This window comes from Myotis nattereri (genome assembly GCF_964212035.1).
Source record: "Myotis nattereri genome assembly, chromosome: 19".
Taxonomy (NCBI): domain Eukaryota; kingdom Metazoa; phylum Chordata; class Mammalia; order Chiroptera; family Vespertilionidae; genus Myotis; species Myotis nattereri.
In genome coordinates this window covers 5,220,918-5,232,662 of record NC_138095.1, presented here as the reverse complement: position 1 = coordinate 5,232,662, position 11,745 = coordinate 5,220,918, and the positions used below count along the sequence as shown (strand labels likewise).

The 11,745-nt window shown below is 48.2% G+C and overlaps 1 protein-coding gene across 1 annotated transcript in view; it reads left to right on the top strand.

The window, feature by feature from the left end:
• The first annotated feature begins 7,072 nt into the window (after positions 1 to 7,072).
• The window catches only part of TMEM233 (transmembrane protein 233), a 31,147-nt gene continuing 26,474 nt past the window's right edge, over positions 7,073 to 11,745 (top strand). Inside the window, exon 1 of the mRNA XM_081114061.1 lies at positions 7,073 to 7,404. Within this exon, the coding sequence (XP_080970187.1) occupies positions 7,219 to 7,404 (186 nt within the window). The 5' untranslated portion in view covers positions 7,073 to 7,218. The remainder of the gene's footprint in view (positions 7,405 to 11,745) is intronic.

Genomic DNA, 11,745 nt, shown 5'->3' with positions numbered 1-11,745 from the left:
TTGCATTTTCACAGATCAGCAGAATCTCAGCATCTCCCCTCCTCCCCTTTTGGAATCCTAGACCTAAGATTGAAAAGCATAGATTTCCAGCACAGGTTCATAGATTCAACATTACCCCATTGAAGATTATAGATTTGGGGATCCACGTGGCACTGGGAAGTTGTTTTCATTTCTGTAGTCCATTGATTCTGCGACTATCTCCTTGGCCTCAATTTTAATTTTACTATTAGTGCCTATTTTACTATTAATTTTACTTATAATGCAACATCTCAACCAGCCAATACCAGCCTGAGTTTTCTCTGCCATTTCAAAGACAGAGAAAGACCCCTGTAAGGTCATGGGTCACAAAGAAATGACCACAAATACAGATAATTGGATGCAAAAAATATCCATGACAGCATTTTTCATAACAACAACGAAAAACAAAAGAACACTAAAAATAACCTAAATACCTAATGATCACGGAATTGTTACATAAATAATAATAATCTACCTAATCAATGGAAATTATGCAGACTCTGAAAACATCTGCAAAAATATGAATAATCATATATTGAGTAAGAAAACAGAAAACAAAAACTGTATATAGCCTCATTGTGTTGAAGAATCATATACATATGTAGAAAAAACTGAAAGAAAATAACCCTTATTTTTATAGAGATTACCACTGTGTGGTAGAATATAGGTGACATCTCTTCTTATTTTATGCTTTTCTTCAAAGTATAAATGAATCAATGAGTAAATGTGACTTTTACATTTGGAAATAAAACTTTCTTCAAAGGTCAAGAAAGATCAGTTGCTACATCAGGACCCAGAAAGCTACAGTAAATCTTCTCCGAGATTGGCTATTAGGAAGTCACTTTCTCCTCTCATTTTGAAGGGGGAAGGTATTGCCACATTATTGAAGCATTATTGAAGCCAGGAGGGTTCTTTCAAGAGCAATAAACTGACCTCTCAAGAGAAAATGGGTGAAGCTCAGGAAATTAGAGCTGGAAGCCCCTACTGAGTGGCCTAATGCATCCCTCAAGAATCACCGCCATATGTATTACACGTTCTGGTGTGGGCACTTTCTTTTCCATTTAATTGTAAATATTTCAAGTGATTGCAATTTCACTGCTACTTTTTAGACAAGTCAACAAGCTATTAATCCATCTTCCCTGAGCAGAATATAACAACTCCAGCGAACGTCAGAGATGTCCATCCAACTCTCTTGCCTGGACCTGCTAATTGACCACATAACTTAGACCTGGTTCAAATCCTGGCACCTCCACTTCCTTGGGTAAAAGACCTAAGAGAAGACCCTCTACCTCTCTGATGCTAGGTGTCCTCACTTGTAAAAAGGAAACACCTTCCCGTGCCTCACAAAGGGTGCTGAAGGAATTAAATGAGATGGTGCATCTAAGAAATGCATTGAGTGCACACAGTAGGTAATAAAGAAATGTTTGGTGATTCCAGAGTGTTGGGCTAGTACTGAGCAGTTGTTTTCCTGGCAGAGGAGATGGGCTCTGCAGAGTCAACAATCCATTCTTTTGTATTTCCCTGGATGACTCAGTGGGTTAGTGTGAACAGTATAGTTCATGATCTTAAAATAGCAAAATTCTATTTGGTACCCAAACCTTGGGCTTAGTCAAGTAAATTCATGAGCGTCAGATCACAAATATGGCTGAGACAGCACCCACTGAGCCTTTTCACTGTTGATAAGATCTGCAATTGGAACACTAGCCATGGGAACAGAGAGAGGGGATGGAGTGAGGGGTCATGTTTGAGGTGGAACCAACAGGGTTTGATGGATCATTCAAGTAAAGGCTCAAGGAAAGATAATAAAAATACCTCCAACTTTCTACATGCACAGTATATTGATCCAACAATTGTCTATTGGGCACCTACTAAGGGCCAGAAACTGTTCCTGCACAAACAGAAAAAATAAGTCTCAGCTCTTGGGTTTCCCTTCTAAATGGGGGAAACAGACAATAAATAGTAAACATATGAATAAACAAGACAATTTCTGGTTGTGATAGCTGTGGTGAAAGAAATAAACAGAGAAATGAGAAAGAGAATAAGAGAATAGAAGGCTATTTTAGATATGATGGTCAAGAAAGGACTCTCGGAGGGAGAAACCAAGATGGTGGCATAGGTAAACACCGGAGATTGCTGCCTCGCACAACCACTTTAAAAATACAACTAAAAGACGGAACAGACATCATCCAGAACCACAGGAAGGCTGGCTGAGTGCAAATTCTACAACTAGAAGGAAAGAGAAAAGCATAACGAGACTCAGAGGAGGTGCGGTACAGAAGTAAAATACAAAGGTGCAGAGGTGCATGCAGAGAGGGCTGGCAGCTGAGGACAGATTGTCTTTTTCAATCTGGAGGGAGTCTCAGGCTCTGAGCTCCAGTTCCGGGCGAGTCTCTGGGGACCCAGACTCATACGGGGAGAAACTGGACTGTCTGGCATCAGTCAGAACTCGAGGGCAGCTTTCTCTCCGAGGCACTCACAGCGATTGGCAGGGCCTCTGAGGGCAGGACTGAGAGCAGTCATACTGCTCACTCCGCCTGCCCTGTTGATCCCCTTGGACCCCACCCCACCCAAGCCTTGCACGGAGGCTTTTGCATATGAAAGGCCTGGCCCTTTATAATCTGAAAATTACTTAACAAACTGCAGCTGCCCCAAGGCCCCAGGGCAACTTGCATTGCTTTATAGCTGACTTCTGCTGGGTAGCCTCCGGCAGAGGCTAGATTAGCACCTCCTTAGATCCAAGAGCCAGTGTACCCAGTGGACAGAGTGGGACCATCCAATTACAACTCCTCAGATCCATAAGGGACACACTCAAGGGGCAGACTCAGTGAGCACCAAAGCCCCACTGAAGCAAGTCTTGCCCCAGAAGAGTGTCTTCAGCACAGAAGTTCTCCCACCATAGACATAGCTGATTCTCACAGCCAATTGGCCTGGAGGTCAATTCCTCCCAGTGTTACCTACAACAATCAAGGCTTAACTACAACAAGACTGTGCACAAAGACCACAAGGGGGTGCACCAAGAGTGTCTACCTCAGGTAATTGGGGAGGCTGAGTCACTGGGCCCTACAGGACACCTAGCACACAAGGCCACTCTATCGACACAGCGAAGCATAAAAAATGCCGAGACAAAGAAACAGGGCACAAATGACAGAAATGGAGAAAAGCAAACTACTGGATATAGAGTTCAGAACCACACTTTTAAGGTTTTTCAAGAATTTTCTAGAAACCGCCAATAAACTTAATGAGACCCTCAAGAAATCTAGTGAGACCCTCGATGTTATGATAAAGGACCAACTAGAAATTAAGCATGCACTGACTGAAATAAAGAATATTATACAGACTCCCAACAGCAGACCAGAGGATCGCAAGAATCAAGTCAAAGGTTTGAAATACGAAGAAGCAAAAAACACCCAACTGGAAAAGCAAAATGAAAAAAGAATCTAAAAATACGAAGATAGTGTAAGGAGCCTCTGGGACAGCTTCAAGCATACCAACATCCGAATTATAGGGGTGCCAGAAGACGAGAGAGAGCAAGATATTAAAAACCTATTTGAAGAAATAATGGCAGAAAACTTCCCCTACCTGGTGAAAGAAATAGACTTACAAGTCCAGGAAGTGCAGAGAACCCCAAACAAAAGGAATCCAAAGAGGACCACACCAAGACACATCATAATTAAAATGCCAAGAGCAAAAGACAAAGAGAGAATCTTAAAAGCAGCAAGAGAAAAACAGTCAATTACCTATAAGGGAGTACCCATATGACTGTCAGCTGATTTCTCAACAGAAACTTTGCAGACCAGAAGGGAGTGGCAAGAAATATTCAAAGTGATGAATACCAAGAACCTACAACCAAGATTACTTTACCCAGCAAAGCTATCATTCAGAATTGAAGGTCAGATAAAGAGTTTCACAGATAAGGAAAAGCTAAAGGAGTTCATCACCACCAAACCAGTATTATATGAAATGCTGAAAGGTATCTTTTAAGAAGAGGAAGAAGAAGAAAAAGGTAAAGATACAAATTATGAACAACAAATACGCATCTATCAACAAGTGAATCTAAAAATCAAGTGAATAAATAATATGATGAACAGAATAAACTGGTGATTATAATACAATCAGGGGCATAGAAAGGGAGTGGACTGACTATTCTTGGGGGGGAAAGGGGTGTGGGGGATGCGGGAAGAGACTGGACAATAATCGTGCACCTATGGATGAGGACAGTGCGAGGGGGTGAGGGCGGAGGGTTGGGTGGGAACCGGGTGGAGGGGAACTATGGGGGGAAAAAAAGAGGAACAACTGTAATAATCTGAACAATAAAGATTTAATTAAAAAAAAAAAAGAAACAGATGAGGCCCAGAAATCAGGATTTTAAAAAGATTACTAGGTGATTCTAATGTGCAGCCAAGGTTGAGAACCACTGGTCTAGAGCCATTAGATCCCAAAGGCCAGAGGAGTAGCCTCGCCTGGTCAGCTTTTCCTTGAGGGAGTCCAAAAAAAAAAAAAGGACTCTCTTGGGGGAAATACATGAGGTCATGGATGCGGACAGATGAGAAGGAAGAAAGAAAAGGCTTATCGGATGAAGAAATAGCAGGTATATAACCTGGGGGTGGGCCCTGGCCGGGTAGCTCAGTTAGTTAGACTGTCATCCCGATACACCAAGGTTGTGGGTTAGATCCCCAGTCAGGGCACATACAAGAATTAAACAATGAATGCATACACAAGTGGAACAACAAATCCCTCTCTATATCTATCAATTTAACTAACTCTCAAATCAATCAATCAATCAATCAATTCCTTGGGGTGGGAAAGATCTAGGTGTACTAGTATTTGACAAAGGAGTCAAAGGCCTACAGAACTAGAGCACAGTGAGAGGAGAGGATTGACAGGAGACAAGGTTCGAAAAACGGGCAGGAACCATTCACCAAGGACTAAGCCTTTAGAGAAGCAGGTTTGCGGGGGACACTCTCACCTTTGACGTGCTGACTATGAGGTGCCGGGGGGGATCTCCAAATTAAAGATCCAAAACTATGTCCTAAGAACTAGACGCAGTTCGGGATTGGAGAAATGGTTCTGTTGCATCAGAACCACTGAGGAGTGTTCTAAAAATACTGATTCTCAGTGATTAAAACTACAGGTTTCTGGAGTGCCACCCTGGGAAATTGTAATCCAAGTAGGTCTTGGTCAAGATCTGGAAATCACTTTCCGATACTCCCAGGTAATGCTGATCCATCCATTCAAGAACTATTTCCTACATTCCTATCTGGTTTGTGCCAGGACAGTTCTAAGTGCTGGAGATACATCTCTGAAGAGGTGACAGAACTCACAGAAAAATGTCAGTGAACAAGTAAATGAGTTCAGCAGTGATACATGCCACACACACACAAAAATGCTGGGAAAATATAGAATAATTATGGGGACCTACGCTAGATAAATCTAAAAAGATCGATCTCTCTCTCTCTCTCTCTCTCTCTCTCTCTCTCTCTGGAAGTCACATTTGAGCTGAAGCTGAGAAATGAGGAACAGCCGTGTGACCGTGTGGGGGAGCAGCATTCCAGACAGAGGGAACATCCAATGCAAAGGCTTGGCTGAGAACTCAATAGATTAATCTAATTCTCTGGTTTATTCCCACCTGATGAGCCAACCAAAATGGGGTGGAGGGCATAGTGGAGAAGTTACTGTTTCATCTGTACGTATTCATGCAGCGAAGTATGCTAGGCGCATACTTTGTACCAGGCAATGTGCCAGCTGGTGACACAAAGATGAGCAAGACTGTCCCGTCTCTCAGGGAGTTGAAAACCAGGGAGGGAGGCAGAGAACTAAATACCGTGAATGTGGTCCCAGGAGAGAAGTGAGGCATCCCCGACAATCAGTTCGTCTTCTGAGACAGCCAAGGGATGATTAACATGTTCAAGGTGAGCAACTGTTTTTGAGGCTGCGCATAATAAAATTATGCGCAGTCTCAAAAGCTCAGCATATCTGAATTTTTGGTGAAATATTTGTAAGTTTGGATATTGCAACTGAGGTACTGTATAATGACTATATGTGGGGGGAAGTGTCCTAATGACAGCCAACGTTTATTGAGCACTGAGATTCACCTGATTCGATACGCAATCTCATAGTCTTCACAAGGTCTCTAGGAGGCAGAGACTCTCATTATTCCACTTTTTTCAGATTAAGAAATTGGAGCTCAGCAAGGCGAGGAGACTTTCCTGAGGTCATTCAACTCATGGGACAATGTCCCAGCTCTGTCAGGCTTCAAAGTCTCCGTTCCGGCCCCAACCCCTTCCATGAATGGCTTAGCTACTGCTGAAACTGCCTTCACCCTGTTCCCAAAGTGGATTCCCTCCCCTTCTCCCCATCCCAGCTGTCCACCTGGGCTGTTTCCACCAGCCAGATCCACCTGCTCCTGTGTAGCTGGGAAAGATGGAGGAGGATCCTTGTTTCCACACTTGGGACAAAGTGGAGGGCAGTGCCCACTGCCTGGCTGTCCTCACTCCAGTCTCCAGAGGCCCCTGGGCATCATGGAAAGGGTGGGGCTGAGCTAGGCACCTGTTCCCTGCCCACCTGTGGGGAAAATTACTGGGGCTCAATGTTCAAGTTCTGAATAGAAGGGTTTGGGGCAGGGGAAGCAATGTAAATGCCTCCGGAACCAGACAATAAATCGACGGGAAGAGGAAGTAGTAACTGTGTGGCCAACTGGATATGGTTGGGTCACCTCTAGTCCTGTTTAAATGTAATCAAATTCGGCTGCTTGAAAAAGTGCACCGTTCGCCCATGGCCTGACCCGGGGGCTGGCCAGTTTGCAATTTAAAGGGGCTTTGCTTCTGCTCCCCTGAAACTCCTTTTCATTCCGGACTTCTCACGGGGAGTCTGTGCGTCTTCGGAGAGGCTCTGGGTGTGTCGTCCAGGAGTGTCTTTCTCTGGGTCTCGGGCTGGCAGGCTCTCCCGCACCCCGCAGCCTCCCTGTCCCCTCCCCTCACTGCCTTGCTTGCTCCCTCCCTCCCTCCCGCTGGTGCCTAGACTCTTGGCCCGGGTCCCTGTGCCGGGGAAGGCGGGTGCCCGCGGAGGACGCAGAAGAGGTGAGGTCACGTCTTCCGTGAGCCTCGCTCGCTGGCTTTTCAGAGGCTCGCCAGGAGCCGGCGGCCAGAGCCCCGACTACGCCCGCCCGACGAGTGCTCCTCTGCCCGCCGCGCCGCCCCGCTCATGTCTCAGTACGCCCCCAAGTCGGACTTCAAGACGGCTTTGGACAGCAGTCCCGAGGCCAACACCGAGGATGACAAGCCCGAGGACGACGTGCCCATGCCCAAGAACTACCTGTGGCTCACCATCGTCTCGTGCTTTTGCCCCGCGTACCCCATCAACATCGTGGCTTTCGTCTTCTCCATCATGGTGAGTCAGAACCCGGCTCGGCCGGGAGGGGGGCATGGGCGGCGGGGCGGCCTCCTGGGGGCCCGGCGTGATCTCCTCGGCTCCCGTCCTCACGGCCCCGCGCGCCCTGGCGGTGTTTGCCCCCCATCCCCCGCACCACCTCCTCGCCTTCCTGGGCTCTCGGAACTCGCCTCCTCGGCCTCCTTGTGGAGCTCAGCCCTGACCAAGCCTCCCCCAGGCCGGCTTTCCACTTCCTTCCGCACCCAGGGTGCACCCCTCTCCAACCCGGGGAAAGTTCCGCGGCGGGTTTGGCGGCTTCTCTCCGACATTCCTGGGCTCTCGTCGGGCTCTGCCCAACCGCCTTGCTAAGCCCTCAAGTAGCGCACCTGGGCCGGCGACCGCACGCCGCGGCCGTGCCCTGCGCTCCCGCCCCCGCTTCCGCGTGAGGGATCCGCTCTCCCCGCGGAGACGCCTTTTCCCTTTGCTGCGCGCAGGGCGCCGCGTCAGCCGCACTCGGAGGGTTCGGAAGCGACTCCCGACGCCCTCTCCTTGACCCGGGACCCCACGCTTCGGCACGCCCTGCCTGGGGCAACAGTTCTTCTAGCTTCTTCCTTCGCCAGCGCCCTCCCGCGGCGCTCCCCGCACCCCGGGGCCCGTCCCTCCAGCGCGCCCGCTCTCTCCGCGGGCCTTTGGGGAGCGCGCTCTCTTCTTAGGACGTTGCGGTTGTCTTGCGCTCGCGCGGGCCCTGTCCCCAAGGACTGCCGGGCCCCTCCAGCGCTCTGTCCCGTCCCCGGCGCCCCCGGGAGGCGTGGGTTCTCCGCGCTCCATGCAGCTCCGCGCGCCCTTGGCGTGTCGGCCTCCCACCTCGCGCGCTTCTCCCGAGGGCCGACAGCGGGTGCTGAGTCCTCCCTTCCCGAGCTCGCCTCCGCGGCCCTCCTCGGCCCCGGCCGGAACTCCCAGGCGAGCCCAAGGGGGGCGACGAGCGCCGGGAGGTCCTCCTCGCCCTATTGACTGGAGCAACTGGCCAGGGGGTGGCGGCGGGGTGAGGTTCCGACCGGCACAGTCCCGGGGCAACCCTAGCAGTGAGCTCCCTCCCCCACCGGCCGCCACCTCTGCAGCTGGGCGTCGGAACTCCGGAGAGTCCCCACCCCCACGCCACTCAAGTCCATCCACATTTGCCCATGGGTGGACCGTATTGGATTCAGGGTACCCACAGAGGCCTCTTGTGCGCCCGCAACTTGCCTTTTCCCAAGCCGGTCTGAGGCCCCGCAGCCACCTCCCAGCGTGCAGCTGCTGGACTTCCTGCTGCCTGGGTTCAAACCTCAGCTCCACCACGTGCTGGCTGTGAGACCCCGGAAACCACTGCCTCTGTCTCTGAAATGGAATAATCATAGCCATTTTTAGGGGTTGTATTGAGGTCGTAATTGTGACAACGTTTGAAACAGTGTCCACCAAGGTGCTGTTAGATCCTGTCACTCCCTGAGGCCTTGATCTCTGTTTAAAATCTAGCCCCCAAAGCTCTCCGAGCCCTTCCTGCTGCTTTTTGCCCAAAGCACTTCATCCATCCGCTAGATGATTTTCCTTACTAATATGCTACTGTCTGTGTCTCCCTCATGAGGGCAGGGATATTTGTCAGTTGTTTGTTGCTGTTTCTTCACCTAGAGTAGATTCTGGCAGGTGGTGGATGCTCAATAAGTATGAAATGAATGCATGTTTGAATGAATGAATGGTGTTAATGGGCCACAATGCCTGCTTTTCCCCATCCCAGAGCCCTGAAGCCACCTTAGAGCACAAGGAGTTTCCTTCCTCCTTCCTTCCTCTCCCAGGATATCAGGTGGGGGGGGGGCGGGGGGGAGGGAAGGGGGACGGACCAGATGGTTGCAGCAAAGCTGGGGAGAATGCAGCTGCCAAATCCTCCAGACAGCAGTCCAGCAGTCGGCTCTCTGGCTGCCGCTGGTGCCCACACACTATCCTGGTTTATTAATGAATCAGCAGCCAATCTGCGTCTTTCCCAGTGCCCCACCCCCATCCCAGATGAGCTAACACCACACTCCAGCCCGTGCTGACAGGTTGAATGCTAATGATGTCACTTGGTGTGTCCTGGGGGACAAGATGTGTACATGCTTTGAATAGAAACCTCTTTTTCTGACACCCACACCCCCACCCCACCCCAAGCCTTTTAAAAATAGTTTTATAGCAAGAGACCATTCTACTGCCAGAACACAGACCCTGGAGTCAGAAAGTTGACCCTGAGCAAATTTCGTGCCTCCTCGAAGCCTTGGTTTCCTCATCTAGAAAGTGGGACTGTGCCTGTTTTTAAGCTGAGCAAACCTGTGTAAGGATGAATCGAAATAAAGCCCCCTGCCCCTGCAATAACTGCCAGACGGACGGACAAATGGTGGAGCCTGGAAACATATGTTACATATGAAAATAAACAGAACATCAAGGAAGTGAAACCCAAATTCTAAAAAGAGTTTCCTACACCCTCCTCATTGCACTCCCTCTAAGGTACTAGAGGTGTCTTCCCACTGACATAGTGCAGATCTGGGTTAGACAGTTTCCCGATAGAGACTGCAAAGTCCACAGAGCCAAGAGGAAGAGGAAGGCTATGCAGGAGGAAGGTGGCTGACCAACTCCACCAGGTATGTACTTTCCTGAGGGTGTCTTGTGATGTTAAATCCCGGCCCTTTTCGAAGCTCGACCATCTGTAATTTGTGATCAATGGAGGCAAGCCATTGCCCATGGAGGCATTTGGAAATCTGGGGGAGCAACTGTGGTGTCCCATTGACTTGGGGCACTCCTCCTGGCATTTGCTATAAATGACCAGGAGTTCTAATGTTCTGCAGTGCTGGAGACTGTCCTCCCGATGAAGAATTGCCCTACCCCAAAAATCAATAGCACCCAATATCAATAAATACTATACAATAATGCAAATTGATAGAAACACAGATGTATGGAAAATATCGACAAGGTTCAAAATAGCCAGTTCTCAGAACTATAAAAAGAACCAACAATCTCAACACAGTATCTTTATTAAGCCAAGCCTGCAAAGCTTTCTTTAAAATGACAAAGTTGGAGTAGGTGCTGGAGAATAATAAAACTACACTGGGCCCTGCTGGTGTTGCTCAGTGGTAGAGCATCTACCTATGAACTAGGAGGTCACTGATTCCTGGTCAGGGCACATGCCCAGGTTGCAGGCTCGATCCCCGTAAGGGGCGTGCAGGAAGCAGCCAATTGATAATTATCTCTCATCATTGATGTTTCTCTCTCTCCCTCTTCCTTTCTCTCTCTGAAATCAATAAAAACTTATTTTTTTTTAAATGATCATCATTGCCCTAACCCCGTGGTCAGCAGACTGTGGCTCGAGAGCCACATGCGGCTCTTTGGCCCCTTGAGTGTGGCTCTTCCTAAGCCTTAGGAGTAACCTAATTAAGTTAATAACAATGTACCTACCTATATAGTTTAAGTTTAAAAAATTTGGCTCTCAAAAGAAATTTCAATCGTTGTACTGTTGATATTTGGCTCTGTTGACTAATGAGTTTGCTGACCACTGCCCTAACTGGTTTGGCTCAGTGGATAGAGCATTGGCCTATGGACTCAAGGGTCCCAAGTTCGATTCCGGTCAAGGACATGTACCTTGGTTGCAGGCACATAACCAGTGGGGAGTGTGCAGGAGGTAGCTGATCAATGTTTCTCTCTTATCGATGTTTCTAACTCTCTATCCCTCTCCCTTCCTCTCTGTAAAAAATCAATAAAATATATTTTTTAAAAAAATAAAAATAAAAATTATTGTCATTTTTTAAAAAAAACTGTGTTGGAAAATATATATCTGAGAAGCTCTGGGTAGATCTTTCCACCAGCCCTGTCCTGGCAGTTGTGAGGCAGGACATACAATGTGCATCATGGCTTGTTACATTGGAATGTTGGTGGGTTGAGCATTGCCAGTGGCAGGAACATGAAAGTCTTTGCTTCTCCATGTATCAAACATCTATTTGTTGAAAGTGTACTTAACCTGTAATCAATTTCAGGGACATATGTCGCCAGAATTTCCCCCCAGACTGGGCCACTTCTAGCCCATGTGTGTGAACTTGAAAGTGGCACCCCTTCTCGATGCAGATAAGCCTGTACCAGGGCACACAGCTTGGAAAGTGGAGCCTGGGCTGGTTGTCAGGCCTCATACATCAAACTCCCAGGTTATCTGGATGCATCCCTGGTTATCTCTGTTTATTCCAAGTGAAGAGACACTCATAATTTCCATTTGGCTTTTGACCCTGGAGAAAGAACGTTTGTTCATACAACACATGTTTACTGAGCACCTATTATGTGCCAGGCTCTATACTGCTTTACGTCTATCAAGGGATA